The sequence below is a fragment of the Gasterosteus aculeatus genome, chromosome 7, assembly GCF_964276395.1.
Source record: "Gasterosteus aculeatus chromosome 7, fGasAcu3.hap1.1, whole genome shotgun sequence".
NCBI lineage: Eukaryota > Metazoa > Chordata > Actinopteri > Perciformes > Gasterosteidae > Gasterosteus > Gasterosteus aculeatus.
The window spans coordinates 22,803,204-22,816,759 of NC_135694.1; the positions used below are offsets into that span (position 1 = coordinate 22,803,204).

Consider the following 13,556-nt stretch of genomic DNA (forward strand, 5'->3'; position numbering starts at 1 on the left):
GACAGGTGTACAGTAGCCTTACAAAGCCGGCTGTACTGGCCACACCCAAGTATGATTCATCTCCAGCTAAAATGAGAGATCAATTGAAGTCACTACTAAGGCTGGCTGAACGAAAAAACCCTCCCAAAACCCAACCCTAAATTCAGCCTTTTAAATTATTTGATGTAGACCGATGTTTCTTAAGATTAGATTTAATCTATCTTTCTTGATCGAAGAGGAAGAAAAGAAACTCCTTATATGATTCTTAGTTTGACTTTTATTGAAATGTTCAACACGCACAACAAGAACTACTACAAAACAATCAACGAAGCAACTATTTTATCAATCCGCCCCTTTACAATGTTTGGATACTAAAGTACAAAACCTTGTTAAACTGAACACCAGCGAGATGGAAATTAATTGGAATTATCTGAAAAATATCGACCAAATAACACATCCGTTAGATGTGGAAACAAAACAAACAAACAAACCTTTAGTCATATTGCCTCAGGCAACACACACACACACACACACACACACACACACACACACACACACACACACACACACACACACACACACACACACACACACACAGAGACAGAGGACCTTTGGCTCTTTGTAAAGGATGTTGCTAATGATAATAAAAAATATATATATTACAAAGAAACAGCCAACATCAATCCATTCCAAACACAGACACACAGTGGAGTGTTACAATACAACACATTACAAGAAATATAAAATAAACTTGCATTTATACACACAAAGTCTTTTTCTTTTCCGTAAAGAGTGAAACTGTGGGATGGGAGATAAAGATGTTTCCTGGAGCCATATCATGGATCCGTCTTTAGTTTCTGTCTCTGTAGAAACTCTCCTAAGCAAATATTACATGCAAAACACACACAGCCACATACACACACAGACAGAGAGCCTCACAACCACACACACTCACACACACACACTGAACAATCACACAAGCAAATCCATGTAAAATGAGAGCAACCCTTTTCTTGTCATTGTCAGCGACACAGAGCATTTCAACTGAAGGTATCAGTGAAACACGACACCAGCAGGCTGGCTGCTAATGATGTGGTGACACACAATCACCAGAAGTAGGTGTTCTGGATTCATATAATGTCACAGAAAGTGAAGCATAAATACAGCACGTTCTCAGAAAATGAACGGATCTCTTACTAGAAAGCAGAACAAAATGTTCATATACAAAAAAACGTTGTAACAAGCCACAGCTGCTGCATCATAGCAGGGCTGAACCTTAGTTCTGTGAACGAACACGTCGGCCGAACGCAGAGCAGAAAAAAATCTTTAGCATACACACTTCTTCATTTCGGAGTCTTTTCGTGGGGTTCACCCCGTGGTTTCATACAGCCAAACACAACACTGACAAACAAAAACCCCCACCGGGCGCAACAAACATCCTGCTCTCCGAACCTTTCCCTCAAACACTCCTGTTTAAACATAGTCTTTCCTGTCGTAACCTCCACCGGCACTGGCGGTGCGCGGGGCGGTGTAGGCCATCCGGGGCGGCTTGTACTTCTTCTCCTTTGGCGGGCAGCTGGTGCACAGCATCGCCCCCCCAATCAGGAGCAGGGCGGCTGCTCCCCAGCCGATGTAGAGCGACGCCCCGATCTCCCTCTTCTGTGGGCTGCTCAAGATGGGGTTGTAGAAATCCCGAATGATGACGCTGGCCGTCCAGGAGCAAGGGATGAGAACCAAAAGGCCGGCGAGTAAAAAGAAGATTCCGGCGATGATCATCACTTTGGCCTTGGACGGCTCGTCCTCGATGCAGTTGGTGCACTTGGCGCCGACGATGGAGATCATGACCCCGAGCACCCCGAGTATGATGGCGATGATCATCATTGCTCGCGAGGCCTGCAGGTCCTGAGACAGGTCCAGCAGCGAGTCGTAGATCTTGCACTGCATCTGGCCGGTGCTCTGGGTGACGCAGTTCATCCACAAGCCCTCCATGATGGTCTGAGCAGTTACGATGTTGGCTCCGATGAAAGCCGTCACCCTCCACATTGGCAGGGCGCAGGAAACTATTGCAATGATGAAACCAATGCATCCAAGGGCAATGCCCACGATCTCCAGGCCCATTGACATGCCGGCTCGTGATGTGACGGCAGAACAGAACGTGGATCGAGAGTCCTGAGATCGCAGTGAGGTTCCTCCTCCTCTGTGGTTCTGGCGTCCTTGAAAAGTGGGAGCACCTGTGAGAGGGTGTGATGTTGCTATGACGTGCTGCCACGGAAACAAGAGATCCTTTATACCTCAGGGGAGCAAGGAGGAGTCCCCCGGTGATGATGTCAAAAGTAGGCTGTCTTCCCAAAAAGAAAACAAAAAAAAACACCACCTGTGCACGTGTCATGGACGGGGCAAGCTGGAGGCAGGAGGGAAGGGAGAAGTGATGTGATGTCGGCAGGGTGTGGCTGTGGTCGGTCGCGGTTGATCACCATTAAGATGTCTCTCTGGAAAAAGGAAGGACAAGTTCTATTTGATAGAGTCCAACAAAAGAAGAAGATGTAATTCTTGTCACGTGAACACTGGTTTGCAAACATACACACAGGAACTGAGAAGCAGTTTCGGCCTCTGGCTCTGCTTGTAAAAGCTTGTTGTGAGTAAGCATGGATACACACACACACACACACACACACACACACACACACACACTCACAACGGTGCAAACGATGCGATACAAATGAGTAGGCCTTGCTTCCTGGAGGCAGTCTCTAAATAGGACTACGTGTTGGTAAAACAATCGAAAAGCTCTGCTGTAAACCAGAAAAACTGCCCCAAGAGCAAATATGAGCAGAGAGAAAACACCACCGGCCGATTCTCAGACTCCTTTAGCATACAGCGGGATCTTGTCAGTATCGGTTAAGTCCTTTACACTCACCAAATTATTGCTGAAAACAAAAGAGGTTGAGAGTTCTGTTTAAAAGAAGAATAAAAAAGTAGCTTAAAAATGTGATTTTTAAGTGATTTACCCATTTCTCTATCTTTCTGTTTATTTACTTTGTATGTGATGGAGAACAAAAAGCAGTCCTCTGCCTAAAAAAGGGGAAAACTTAAAAAATAAAAATAAAGAATTCCCTTAAGGAGAGAGCAAACTGAAAGTGAATGATTTATTTAATGATCTATTTAATTGAAAATTTACAAACATTTTCGCAAAGATCACTACCAATTTACAGTGTTCTTTCGAGTAAATGTGTTGGATTTAGAACACAAGCACGTCCGATGTTATGATTTTTTCATTATCAAGAGCACTACACGTCGGAACCATTTTTAAAATCTTATCGCAGACATCTCTCGTCTCCAAACCTAAATCTCAAAGTGCTGCGTCTGCTCATCGCCGTCAGGCTGATCCAATGTTGTCGTCAAACACACGGACGAAACAAATGGCTTCACATTAAGAGTGTAGAGCCCAAAGTAGCTCTCACAGAGATAAAAAGGCCACAATCCTCAAGGCTGAACAACAGGGAGGCTTTTGTCATACCATCGCGTTTATGCAACTACAGAGATAACAGTGACGACCTGAAGGGGATTTGTGTCAGTACAGCTGTGATCACCAGCTGCTTGTGATGCCAAAACAAGAGCCGAAGCTGCTTCTGTGTCCAAATGTTTATTGTCCATAGTTTATCGAGTCAGCTATTGTCACAGTGTAAGAATGCAAGCTCACACTGAAACACATCTTTATGTGTACAACTGATCGATTCACCGCTGATGAAATGCATTTCAGGAGGTTTACTCAAGTACAATCTTGTACTTAGCATTTTCATTTTTGATACTCTAAAATCATGTCATATATATTGTATTTCCTTTTAGAGTTATTTTTGGAAGAGGACTCAGTTTTCATATACAATTTATATATAAATATATATGGATATGGATATGAATGATATGATATGCAATAAACTCCAACATGAAGATGTATTATTAGGTTTGGAATTTTACTAGCTGACTGACCTAAAGTATGTACATATTAATTCATCAATAACTATTATCCAATAATATAATTCTAGCTTTATATTATAATATATCAAGTATGTTTACTATAACATTTTCAAACTACTTCACTACTTTTCCATTTGGTATTTTAAGTATATTCCAATCCTAATACGACATTTTAATGCAGGGCTATGCTTTGATATTGCTTTTTTTTTACATACGTTTTTTAACACTCTTCTGTGTATATAAGGGGCCGAAACTAAATAACAACACCCAGTAGTGGAAGAAGTACTTAAACCTATTTTAAATATATTTCTTCAGTGCTGTTTGGAGGAGCAGAAAAATCGTTTGTGTGTAGCGATGCTCCTGGATCAGGATTAACAGGCCTCCCGCCGCACCACAGACGGAGGATTTTACTATTCAAAAGAGGAAGAGGTTGGTTTCTGCTGATGTAACACTAAGCAGATGGCACTTCCCTTGCCATTATATCAAAACTCTAAAAAGAGAACCTGTCACACACAAGTCCAACCTACAAAGCTGTCACTCTCTGAAACATCAACATCCCATTTCATGCCTTTTTTGTAAAATTGTATAACAGATAACAACCTAAGAAAAATATATTGTTTGTGCTCATGTTGTCTTTAACTTATTGTTAAATCTTACAGTAATTCCCTTATTTGAATTTCAACTTTTATTTCTAAAGTGATTTAAAACCTTGTCACTTCTTATTACAGCCTGTTCTCTTAATTAATAAACATTTATTTATCATGTTTATCATTGTTAAGTTAAACCCAGATAAAGTAGGCCTCCATGATGTTTCACAGTGAAAATCTTTATTACTTCATTTTAAAGTTGTTTCAATAATTTCAGTACATCTAGAACCACAACATTTGCATCCGAAAAGTAGACTCAAAATGTTGTCTCATTATTAGCGAACACATACAATCTTAATGCATCAAACACCATAACAGCATTAACTTCAGGGGACGATGTCCAAACACGGTCTCTTATTGAGATGGAAAATATGAGATAGAACCAATATCTATTTTGCATAAATTCTTTTTACAATCCACTTCACCTTGTTGCTTGGGAGACCAACGTGAGCTCCATTTTACTGAACTGTATGATGTCCGTGTTTTGTAATAATAGCAAGGAAAATATACAGTGTTAACCGTGTCTCTAATTCCTTTACAATAATTGGCTATACTTGATATTTACACACTGATCAGTAAAACGAGGCACATTCATAATGTAAATATTATGCCCACAAATAATAAATATATGTATATGGGATAAAGTCTCCTAACGGGCCACAGAGACAAAATTTGTGAACATCTGTTACCATATTTGCTCACGGTCAAGACTTGATTTAGACCAGTAGTGAATGTAAACAGAACCATCAAACATCTGTACGGACCGGTCCAATCTATTTCTCAAAGGTTTCAGAAAACTGCTTGCATATTTACACTTAACATTCTCAAACTGTTTGGCTGCTTTACCATTAATTATTATTTAGCTCAGTTCCGTCCTCATTTCCTGACAATTTAGAAATAAGTCCACGCAAGCAAATATATTCCCCCTCTTTGGTCACCTGTCCTCTTCCCTCACACGTAGTCCCTCTTGTTGTAGGAGCTCGGAGCGTTTGACCTCGGCGCGGCAGAGTACGCCATGCGACTCTGGGGGTGCACGCTGTACCTCGCCGGCTTATCCTCCCGTGGAGGGCAACTGCAGCAGAGGATGGACCCTCCGACCAACAGCAGGGCGGCGGCGGCCCAGCCTAAATACAGCGCCGCCCCGATCTCCATCTTCTGGCCGGAGGGGACGAGTGGACTGTAGAACTCAAACACGATGGTGTGCGCCGACCAGGAAACCGGCACCAGCTGGGCCAGAGCTGCCGTGATGAACGCGCCGCCCGAGGCAGCCATCACCCTGGCTTTGACCCCTTCCTCCTCGATGCAGTTGGTGCACTTTGCTCCCACCATGGAGATGAGGAGAGCCACCGCCCCCACGATGATGGAGACAATAGTGAGCGCCCTGGCGGCCTGCAGGTCCTGTGGTAAAGCCAGCATGGAGTCGTAGACCTTGCACTGCATCTGTCCCGTGCTCTGGAACACACAGTTCATCCACAGGCCCTCCCAGTACACCTGAGCTGTGACAATGTTGGAGCCAATGAAGGCCGACACCCTCCACATTGGCAAGGCACAGCTGGTCACACTCAGCACCCAGCCAAGCACTGACAGAAGGACGCCGACCAGTTCCAGTCCAAAAGACACCATAGTGCACCGACAAAGCGTGCCCCCTTTGGATCAAAAGCTCCTTTGTTGGACCCTCCTCTACTCTCGATTGCTCTTCAGTTGATTCGGTTTTCCTCCTTTTATTTTCCAGTTAATATCTAAAGGCCTTCTTACTTTTGCCCGTCAATCCTCTCTTCGTCGACCCTTCTTTCCCACAGGTTTGTCCTTTAGCTGTAGCTGCTGCACCGGCTGCTGAACCTAGAAGAGCGATTTGTCACAGCGAGCTTCCTCCAAAAACTCTGTGCTCTCCGCTGTGCGTACGTGTCCGTTCAGACGTCCCGTTCTTCTGCTCTTAAGTCGTCGATTACCCTTATCCGGGCAGTGGTATATTACTAAGTGGTCAGGCCCTCCTCAGAGATGACATCACTCGTCAAACGAAACCAATCAGGCGAGGTCTGGGCATTGGCCTCATTTACCACCTGGGTGTGTTGGTGCTCATGTGTGTGCTTTTTTAAATTATGAGTAGTTTTATGGTTTAACCTTTTGCCCATGGTAGCTCTGGGTGTGTCGGGTTTATTGCTGTCAGTAGGTAATGAGTGACCAAGCTGAGCTTGTTATATCGCTGATACGTGACCACATGAGACCGTAAGGAACATGCAAACCCGTATCCTAATAGCTGTATGTACGTGTGTCTGTGTGTTTGTTTTTGTGCGCATGTTTGCACAGTGTAGGACTGTGTTTGAGAAAGGCTGAGGAGGGGTACGTCGGCTTCCTCCACCTGTCTGCTATATATTTTGGCTTGTCATTCTTTTTTGTTGTTTTGTTGTATGCAATGTTTTCGTAGCCTCGACGCAAACATGATGTGACAGTGTTTTTGAAGCTGATTGGCGTAATTTCGGGAGCAGGACCACGTCTCCAACACGCCTATTCCGGTATCCCCGTAAATACCTCCCTACCAAACCCCCTCTTCACGTCCCGTTGACGCATTGCAAACACCACCCTCCCAACCCCCCCTTTTTTCCCCCTCCCTCCTCTCTTTCTACCTTTTCGTAGGCTCCTAAAGCTGTCCGTCGGGCCCACAACCCATCCGGCCGACTAGACGGACCGACTCACATCCCTATTGCTCACGTCTCACAAATGAAATCGCTAAACGCATTCAGGTTGCTCGGGAAATAGCAGTTGTAACGTCTCCACTGGGTCACCCGGGCAACGGGAAATCATGAAGTACAATTCTAGTTAATGACAAACTATTTTATCGATGCGACTTCTGTGACCCACCGTTTTCTGCCAATGTTTTCTTTTCATGTTGCGGAGAAACAAAAACAAAATTTCAGCCAAAACTGAACTGAGGCACGAGTCACAAGAAAATACCAAATCCAAAAATGTGGTCGTTGGCAGACTGTAAGTCATTGATTGGATTTGAGTTTGTGGGATCCTCATCCTGCATCAACACTTTGGGAAAAACAATTCCAGTAACTGACGTTACTATGTTATAATTTAATGTTCCTGATTATGTTGTTTGATTGATAATTGATTCTGAGCATTTTTATAGTCATTAGATTGATTGCAAAACGTTGATAAATAATGGCTGAACAAACAAAAGTGTTTCATGGTGGTGATGTTGAACTATTAAAAGTAACATTCTCCACATGGTTGACTGTAGTTTGGTCCAGTCATCAGTCCGGTGCCCCTATCACACCGTGAAACAGTGAATTATTCTATGTTATCTACGTGAACACGTTATGATACTTCCACATTAGTCAACAAAAGCGTCCGCTGGAGAATGGTTAACACCGTAACCATGATAAGATACAGCCGGATAAAAGGCCATTCATTGAGATTATCTTAACAAACAATATGTTAACAATTCAAATCACGTTTGATTCTCAATACTATCTGATTATTTGTTTGCATGATTAAACAAGCATGATTTAACTTTGGAGTTGCTGGTTTATAGCACAGCTACAGTGTACTACAGCAAGCTAAGTCTGCGCTCAAAACAAAGACAAAGCTCTGATTTATTGTCTGATAAACCTGACACTTGTGACACAAAGTTGTCTTTCTTCACTAACTGACACATTCAAGTCCAATATTCACTTTTGTTTCAGCTTACCTTGCTCTTTACTCAACTTTGTAATCACACTGACTAGGAATGACATAAAAATCTATTGCCATACGTGAAATAATCTGAGAATGAGGTTCAGGTTGAAATGTGCTCCCCGACCTTTCACCTTATGCTCTCTACAGAAAATGCGGATCAGCTGCGCTTCAGAACTTTAAAATATACACTGTGAAGCCTACTTAATAACTGCCCTCCGTACGCAATTGTAATGAAGACACTTACACATCAGTTGCCATTTAACTTCTTTATTCATGGCCTGTCCACACGCAATTTCTCTGATGCCATTGTTTTGACTCAGGAAGAGGACATTCCTATTGCTTCCTCAATGCTGCCTGCGGAACTCTAACTGGTTTCTGTTATTCTTTGTTCAGGTTTCAGTGAGATCAGCATTACACAAAATAAAACTGCTGGAAAAATGTGGTAATGTGGGCGTGCTAGATGTAAGTCTGCCGTAAAATACACAATGTTTACAGCCTGCTAATCATTAAGATATTTCCTGTATCGAAACAGCTCTTTCTCTCACAAGAGATGATGAATGAGTTTCAGTTTGCAGACATATGTCCGTTTCTCTGTAGTTTCCTTGTGTGGGTTGTTGGATTTGTGAAAATGTGATCTCTTCCTTCTCTTCAGCAGTGCAGCAAACACTAACGCTGTCATCCAGCTCAGCGTACAGAGGATATTTCAGAAGGCCTACTGTATATAGAAGGTTTATCTATTTGGTCAACTGCCAAACCAAATTCAGTTGAATGCATGACTCAGTGACTAAAGCGGCGTACACACTGTACAGCACACGGCACTAATCTGAACGCAAGAGGAAGACGGAACCTGAAGTAGATTCATTATTTGTGTTATTTGTGGTTCCAAGATCCAGAGCTTAAAACAAGTTTGAAGTCTGATACAAGTTGTTACTTCTGCTGTTGTTGTGTTTTTTGAGGAGGGTTGCTATACATGCGCAACAATAAAAGTCACATAAATTACACGTTGCAGTTTGAGCCAACTTGTGCCGACAATAATTCAACTCAACTGAATGCAGCATTAAGTCTCACTCGTGAAAGGAAAGAAAAATTCATGGCTCTGTTGTTGTCAATCCCTCATTTGTATCAGTAACTGACTCATACTTTTACCTCTGAGTTGTGCATTTTATATCTCGACTTGATTTTATATGATTTATATTTAACTTGTATGGTGTAGCCCATGGGCGCCACCAGAGTCACTCCTGCACGCTCGCTGGAGCAACAGGCTGTAGTTTCTGCTACTTAATCTACTGCGTTATTGTTGTGTTAACCCAGCATTGTCAGTCCCTGTTTGTGCAGGTCATGCAAAAGAAACAGGGGAATTTTGTCATTGTTGATTCCATTTCTTTAGCTCTTATACGTGAAGATCTTAAATGCCATCTTAAATGGCAAATGTATAGAATAAAAGCGTCAGTTTGTAGCCATGGTACCGCAGTGTGGTGCGAGTAACATGTACTCAACGGTTGATCTGCTGAGATGAAAGCCACGTCTTTATAGTAAAAGATAGACGTTGTAAGTCTTTTGTTCACTGAGCCTTTAATGATGTTATTTACAGAATGAACATGACAGGAAACAAGCTGATATGTGATAATCAAAAGTTATTTTCATGGGCTTAGTTGGGGGTTTGCTGTCTTGTCTTGATTTAAGAGTTAAGTAAGAGGGTAAGCAGGATCTGCCAAGCAGGCAGACACGAGTCTGACAGGACGGGGAGTCAGTTTGTCCTGGCTGAGGAATGTAAGGTCTGCGGGTCAACTAGAAGATTTACCAGCCAAAGGGGGGTTAGAGACACACCAACACTATTCAACATACACACTCTGTTTACGATGTTTACGTTAAGTCAGGAGTCTGGACATTGGATGTGACCGGATCTTAGATGCGGGAGGTGGAAGGTCCTCCTCTACGCCAGTTTAGGGCCAATAGATATATTTCCTTCTCTGTCTTTCAAGGGTTATAAAACATGATGTTCTTGCTGATGTTAGTTGGTTGTTCTTCCGGCCTGTGTGCTGCCTGAACTGCTCCTGCCTTTGCAAACGCAGCGCTGATACTTGACCTGTGATCTGACAAATACATTTTCCAGAACGAGAGAAGTTATTCGGCTGAATTTTTGATAACCCCGACCAGGCTCCAAATCTTGAACACGTATTCTTACAATTTGGTGACCCCGACGTGATTTGCTGACCTGGACAAAGAAAGACGGGGACGTCCGTTTTCCGGACCGAGCCGAAAGGACCAGCGGCGTGGTTCAGCATTGACAACAGGCGCGCAAACAGAATCAGGTGAGCAGACAACCTTTTGTTCTAAATGAATAAAATGTCTGTGATTGGATACTTCTAAAAAGATTTGTTGTCAACTGCAGAATTCGTCTCTGTCCATTGACTGAATAAGGTCGTTATAAGACCATTAAATTTAAAACTAAATTTGAAAATTTCCTGTTGATCACATGTAAAGTATAAGCACATACTCACACTGAATTCAACGTTAGGGAAAGTGAATAAGTGTCCATAGGTTTAGGGATTTAGGTAAAAATATATATAATCTTAGTCGGTAGAAATCCAAGTTACAATCCGTGTGGTACGTAGATACCTCTGGTAACTGCAGTCCCACGTTTGCATGCAGTGGACTGGCAGTTTAGAATAGTGTAGGGATTTAGGTAGGGACTTAGGTAAATACATGAAGAGTTTAAAAAGGAATGACGGGGCTCACTTGAGTTCCCTGAGGTCGACTCTTAGTCTGTAGAAATCCAAGTTACAATCCGTGTGGTACGTAGATACCTCTGGTAACTGCAGTCCCACGTTTGCATGCAGTGGACTGGCAGTTTAGACAGTGTAGGGGTTTAGGTTTAGGTTTAGGTTTAGGTTTACGGACTTAGGTAAATATATGAGGAGTTTAAAAAGGAATGACGGGGCTCACTTGAGTTCCCTGAGGTCGACTCTTAGTCTGTAGAAATCCAAGTTACAATCCGTGTGGTACGTAGATACCTCTGGTGACTGGGGTCCCACGTTTGCATGCAGTGGGCTGGCAGTTTAGAATAGAGCAGGGATTTATGTTAATCTTAGTCTGTAGAAATCCAAGTTGCAATCCGTGTGGTACGTAGATACCTCTGGTCCTGCAGTCCTACTCGTGTGATTCTTGGACTGGCAGGTTAGAATATTAGATGAAGAAATAAGGACACAGGGAAAGATTTGTTGTTTTTCATACTGGGAAATGTGTGGGTGGTTGGTGTAACTCCTGGTGTTTTACCGAACCTGGAAGCTGTGCGTATCAGGACTTGAAAAAGGACTGAGAATCCGACAGTGAAAAGGGTTTGACCGGATTACACATCTGTGGGGATATGTATTAAAGGGTAAAAGGGAAAATCATAGTTAAATGATGGTGGTATAAATACGAGAGAAATAAAACAATACGAGTGAACTGGTGTTATAAGCCTCAACAATTGAGCGCTGTATTCCTCTAATACAGTAGAAGGTTCTTGATTGGGTTCACAGTATTGGGCATTGAGTCCTTTCTCTTGTGTTCAAAAACCACGTGTGAATAAATAAATAACCTGTGATGAAAATGGAGGAAACCATAACGATATGGGAGAGGTGTAAAGAAGGCACTCTGGGTTTCGCCCTATTTAAGACTTATAAGAGACATATGGATAAAACCCTAGAAAAAGATAGGAAATGTGTAACAAAAATATGTCAAGTGGGTTGCACAGATGCAGGAAAGAGGAATGTTTGGAAGGGAGATAGATTCTCAACCAACAGGCGAGCAGCTGCAGGACCATCTTAGGATGGCGAGAAGAGGAAAAGACCAAGCGCATGCGCTCCTTGCCGTTAAGGGGAGATTTTGTGGAAAAGAGAAGAAAAGTGCAGAAAAGGCAGATGAGTTCTTAGTGGACTGTAGAACATTTCTGGGAGAAATAAATGCGGTATTCGTGAGTAAGACGGCAATGCAGTTGCCGCAAACCAAAGCAGGAGAAGAGAAAGTGCATGAGACCGGTTGTAAATCTAGTGCGCCTCCTCCCTACTCGACAGGCCCATATGCGGAGGCTAATCGGTTGTTTAATGAACCACTTCAGATGCCACTGAGGCAAGGGAAAGCTACTAATCCAGGAGAATCTCAGGTTTTGGTAGTTCAAAAAGGGTTGTTACAGGTAACTCCATATCCACATGAAGAGAATGATGGGGTGGAGAAGGTTTCTGCTTTTCTCTCAGAGACGCTACAATATTTGGAGGACAGGCCCCAGTTGGAGCCTGTCGATTGGAGTAATCCAAACACAACACAGGGTCACTCGACAGTCGTAAAGAAGCGGCAACCCGAGCACAGACCTATGACCTCATTTAATGTAGGGGGAGGAAGAGTTGCAGGAGAAGAAACTTTGTTAGTCATAGCCCAGGCAGAGCGGCAATCAATCACCCGGCGTGGACAGGATGAGCGGGGGAGGCAGGTTGAGTCAGAGGAAGATGAGCCTGGCCCTGCAGATGATTGGGACGAGGAATTTCAGGAGCATGGAGCAGCGCTCGAGTCACAAAAACCACAGTCATCTACTCCGATGGAGCGCCATGAGACAGGGGTTAAGAGGTAATAGGAACAGATATTATCAGGGGAATGCAGCCAGAGCATATGTGCATCAATGTAATGATTTGAAGTCAAAAATCAGACGGGATGCTCAGGCCTCTCATCAACTACCACTGTTAACGGCTATTTGTAGAGACGGAAGTGAAAAAACAACATATGCGCCACTCGCATTGTCAGACCTAAGCATGATGAAGCTCGCATTACCTAAAATAGAGAAGGGTGGTGCAGTGTGGATTCGTGGGTTCCTTGCTCAGTGTGCGGGTAGTGTTCCCGGTTTGGGGGATCTTAGAAGAATTTTTGTGGCGTGTGCCTCACTAGCTGACCTCCAGAAGTTAGAGGGGGAAGCCAGGACCTCTGACCTCCCTGACGGGGAGCCTCTGGCGAATTGGGTGTCAGTGCTCTGGCCAAAGCTCAGACTCCAATATCCTGTGAAGGTGGCTACCACAGAACTCACTTATGTTCCCCCACACGACAGTGAGGGTGGAAATAGTTATTTAAGGAGAGTCGGAGAATTATGGGACAACAAGTTAGGGGAAGATGTCATGGATGATCACAGAACCAAGCTTCTTTTTCGCGGCGCCATAGAGTCAGCTGTCTCGGAGACAATGAAGAACCAACTAAGAGGAATAGTGGGGTTGTCTGTCATGAATTTTGATGCTTTGTCCTCACAGATTA

At 43.3% G+C, this 13,556-nt stretch overlaps 2 protein-coding genes across 2 annotated transcripts; both read right to left on the reverse strand.

Moving 5' to 3' along the window:
* Positions 1–238: 238 nt before the first annotated feature.
* cldn3c (claudin 3c) lies at positions 239–2,297 on the reverse strand. Its single transcript, XM_040180847.2, has one exon. It carries the CDS (start codon positions 2,101–2,103, stop codon positions 1,453–1,455), a length of 651 nt encoding a protein of 216 aa, XP_040036781.1. The 5' UTR covers positions 2,104–2,297; the 3' UTR covers positions 239–1,452.
* A 2,462-nt stretch (positions 2,298–4,759) lies between these two features.
* Positions 4,760–6,541, reverse strand: LOC120821816 (claudin-4). The gene has a single exon (XM_040180843.2). It carries the CDS (start codon positions 6,222–6,224, stop codon positions 5,553–5,555), a length of 672 nt encoding a protein of 223 aa, XP_040036777.1. The 5' UTR covers positions 6,225–6,541; the 3' UTR covers positions 4,760–5,552.
* Between the last annotated feature and the right edge of the window lie 7,015 nt (positions 6,542–13,556).

Bases quoted from the DNA above. Each gene is read 5' to 3' on its own strand.
- cldn3c (XM_040180847.2), bottom strand. From the start codon at position 2,103: ATGTCAATGGGCCTGGAGATCGTGGGCATTGCCCTTGGATGCATTGGT.
- LOC120821816 (XM_040180843.2), bottom strand. From the start codon at position 6,224: ATGGTGTCTTTTGGACTGGAACTGGTCGGCGTCCTTCTGTCAGTGCTT.